The sequence below is a fragment of the Lycium ferocissimum genome, unplaced genomic scaffold (assembly GCF_029784015.1).
Source record: "Lycium ferocissimum isolate CSIRO_LF1 unplaced genomic scaffold, AGI_CSIRO_Lferr_CH_V1 ctg105, whole genome shotgun sequence".
In the NCBI taxonomy this organism is placed as follows: domain Eukaryota; kingdom Viridiplantae; phylum Streptophyta; class Magnoliopsida; order Solanales; family Solanaceae; genus Lycium; species Lycium ferocissimum.
The window spans coordinates 107466-111501 of record NW_026713343.1 but is presented as its reverse complement, the minus strand read 5'-3'; the positions used below and the strand labels follow the sequence as shown (position 1 = coordinate 111501).

General features: G+C 32.0%; 1 protein-coding gene across 1 annotated transcript; it reads left to right on the top strand.

Moving 5' to 3' along the window:
- Positions 1 to 1232: 1232 nt before the first annotated feature.
- LOC132041503 (RING-H2 finger protein ATL13-like) lies at positions 1233 to 3734 on the top strand. Its single transcript, XM_059432215.1, has one exon. The coding sequence runs from the start codon at positions 1875 to 1877 to the stop codon at positions 3378 to 3380; it is 1506 nt and encodes a 501-aa protein (XP_059288198.1). The 5' UTR covers positions 1233 to 1874; the 3' UTR covers positions 3381 to 3734.
- The last annotated feature ends 302 nt before the right edge of the window (positions 3735 to 4036 follow it).

Here is a 4036-nt window from a genome sequence, read left to right as displayed (position 1 = left end):
TGGACAGCTTAAGCATAATTAAAGTTAAAGGATTGTAAGAATCTCTCTTGACATTTTGGAACTAAAATGTTTTTAACTTGGTGGTATTTTTCACATACATAATATAACACCATTCAATATCTTTTTTTTTATTTCCTATTTAATGTTCGATATTCACAACGGATTCCGACTAATTCAAATGCGTTTCAGAAAACATTCTAATTTGAGAGTAAACCGCTTCCTAATAAAGGTGATGTAGTACCACTAAATAGTGGTTAAGTTTGTCGTAGGAAAACAAAGATTAATGTAATAAAGTAATGTAGACACAATGAAATTCAAGAAACTTAGAGCCCGTTTGGATTGGGCATTAGGCTTAAAATGTTTCATAGCTTATAAGTCGAAAAAATAAGTTGGTAGTCCAACTTATTTTTTTTTTGGCTTATAAAGTTCGTTTTCGCTTATAAGTCTTTAGATAAACCAAGTTAAATGGGTCCAATTATTTTTTTGAGCTTATTTTAAGCACAAAATGACTTTAGGCCAGCCAAACACTCAAAAAAGCTGAAAACAGCTTATAAGCCAATTTATAAGCCAATCCAAACGGGCTCTTAGTGGGAAAAGGACCAATTGGATTCACAGTAAAAATTCAATTATTTATTTACTGCTAAAAAGCACTGCTTCCTTTCTTTATTTTTAATTATTATTGCTAATTGAGAGACTTAAATGTACATTGGTGTTGCTGCTATGGTTTTCTCCAAAGTCAACCAAAAGAAGCCCTGCATTTGGTGACAGATCATAAATAAATCACCTGCCCCTAATCACATTTTTTTAATAAAACAAAATTTAATACTCCCTCCGGATAAAAAAAAGAGTCCACTATGCCATTAGCACACCCCTTAAGAAATTACTCACTCTAAGAAAAAAATATAAATTGACTAAATTACCCCTAATTAAATAGGTATTGAGATTTATCACGTAACACTTAATAGAGGTAAATCTGAAAAGATAAGATTAATTATTTCTTGATTTAATAAGTGAAAACTTTTTTTAACTCAAGAAAAAAAAGCTAAGTGGACACTTCTTTTTTTATCCGGAGGGAGTATTATTTTATCAATAAGATGAATCATGAAAGAGAAATGGCTCTCATTTATTTATATCTTACAGATCAAAGCTTAGATCATCAACAATAATGTCTCTGATCAAAGAATTTAATTGTCTAATTTATTTTTAATTTTTAATTTTTTATTTTTTTATAATCTCAAATTCTCAATCTTTTGTATGCATCTCATTTACATCTCTCAACTAGCTATTCTCAAATTTTCCTTTCAGTAAATTTGACCTTACAGGTTCCTTTTTCTAGTAAAATTCATTAAATGCTTCTCTTTTTTAGAGTCTTTATCATAACCCCATTTGCTTACATCTCTCACATTTTCATCAATTTTATCACTGAAAGACTCAATCTTTATTGACTCTATGTTCATTTCTTGTTGTCAAAAGCCAAAAAAAATTGAATCTTGGTGAGTTTTTTTTGTAGTTTTCAATAAAATATGAATTGGGGTCTTGTTAAAATCCATGAAAGTAGTGTTCTTTCATATTTTCATCCATTTTTTTACTGAAAGACTGAAACTTTTGAGTCTGTTTTCCATTCTGCTGTTCATTTCCTATTGTCAAATGCCAAAAAATTGAATCTTGATGAGTCTTTTTTGTTATTTTCAAGAAAATATGATTTGGGGTCTTGTTAAAATTCATGAAAGTAGTGTTCTTTCACATTTTCATCAATCTTGAAAACCTCTGAAAGATTTCACTTTTTGTTCATTTCTTGTAGTCATAAGCCAAAAAAAAAAAAAAAAAAAAAAAGTTGAATCTTGGTGAGTTTTTCTTATAGTTTTCTTGAAGATATGAATTGGGTACTTGTTAAAATTCAAGAAAGTAGTGTTCTTTCTCCATCAAATGAACCATTATTAACACCACTTTCTATACATGATTCTTCTAGTGGGGGTGGTGGTGGTGGTCCTTTTAATTTGAATAACAAGGTGAGTCCAAGTATACTTCTTGTCATCATAATTCTGGCAATTATCTTCTTCATTTCTGGTTTACTTCACCTACTTGTTAGATTCCTATTAAGGCCACCAAATAGAGATCCAGATGATTTAGACAATGTAACAGCTCTTCAAGGTCAATTACAACAACTTTTTCACCTTCATGATGCTGGTGTAGATCAATCTTTTATTGATACACTACCTGTATTCAATTACAAATCCATCATTGGTGTTAAAGATCCTTTTGATTGTGCTGTTTGTTTGTGTGAATTTGAGCCTGATGATAAACTTAGATTGCTACCAAAATGTAGTCATGCTTTTCATATGGAGTGTATTGACACTTGGCTTTTGTCTCATTCAACTTGTCCTCTTTGTAGAGCTAGTCTTTTGCCTGATTTCTCTTCATCATCAAACAACAATCATAGTTGTTCCCCTGTTGTGTTTGTTCTTGAATCTGGTAGTGAAAGTTCAAGAGAAAATGTAAACAATCTTGTTCCTAATAGTCATGAGTTTGTGGGATATTCATCAAGGAGGAACAATTCAATTTCAAGATTGAGTTTGAGTAGTTCCCATTTTGAGGACAACATTAATGTTTGTGATGTGGCAAAATCTTGTGATGAGATCCAACCAAAAGAAGGGGAAATTGAAAAAGTTGTACAAGTGAAGTTAGGCAAATTCAAGAATGTGGATCCATCACAAGATCAATGTGGTGATAATGAAGAAGGAAGTAGCAATAATATTGATTCAAGAAGGTGTTTTTCAATGGGATCATTTGCTTATATATTAGATGAAACCACAGCTTTACATGTTCCTATTAGGAAAACACCATCAAAAAAGCAATCAACCAAGAAGCCAAATCATAGGCAAGCTATGTCTGAATGTGGATGTGATTCAAGAAGGGAATTCAATGGATTTGAAGCATTCAAATTTGCTGAAAATAATCTCATGCACAACATGAATAGCAACGATGAAAACAAGATTCTTGAAGAAGGGAAGAGTTGCAAAAGAGAGAGCTTTTCAGTGTCCAAGATTTGGTTAAGGGGTAAAAAAGATGATAGTAATACTAATTCAAGAAGGGCATTTTCGTTCAGATTTCCGGTCGGCCTGAATGTTCCAGTCCCGGCGGAGCTAGAGGGTCCCGCCGCGGCCAAGAATGGTGGTGGTGGTGATGGTGGTAGTAGGAGGACAGCTTCAGAGATTGATATTGATACATGGGCAAAAAATGGAGGATGTGATGAAGAAAATCAATGTTGCAATACATTGGAATATCAACCAAAAACACCATCTTTTGCAAGAAGAACACTTCTTTGGCTTATGGGAAGACAAAACAAAGTTGTACACTCTTCTTTCTCATCAAATCTCTAATCTTTTGTTTGTTTGAAATCTTTATAATCACTTTTTTTCAGATAGGTGAAATATTTGGAAGGTTAATAGTATCTTAATACAACATTTAGCAATCTTGTGTATCAAATTGATGACCTTCAAGAGTAAATCAGTATAGATGATCAATTTCTTTTTCAAGTTTTAGCTTAGTGTTTTTTTAGTTTTCTATACTAAATTTTCAAATTAATTTTCAAGTGATTTTACAGCTGTGCTTGGTAGTGTTTGAGTTTTCTTCGTCATGTATTTATGAGTGCTTGGTAGTGTTTGAGTTTTCTTTGTCATGTATTTACGAGGCAGATTTTGGTTGTAATGTTATAAAGGCTATTACAGGTGGTAGAGTGGTGGTTGTGGTCACTTCTTGCATTCAAGAAGGGATAGTTAAGTTAAATTTTGAAATTGTAACCACTTTTGTGTTGTTCCCTAGCTACAAATTCAGAGATATTAAAATTCTGATAAATGCTTGCTGAATTTAAATTTAAAAGTACTTTAAAAATCAAGGAACATAAATATTAGAGTAATATTTGATTGTATTGTCAATTTGTGTGCAAGTTCTCTCTGGTATTCTCACAGATGTTTGGTTTCATGTTTAATGGTGTTTGCATCTTCTTGGAAACTTGATGTGGTGCACCTCATGAGTT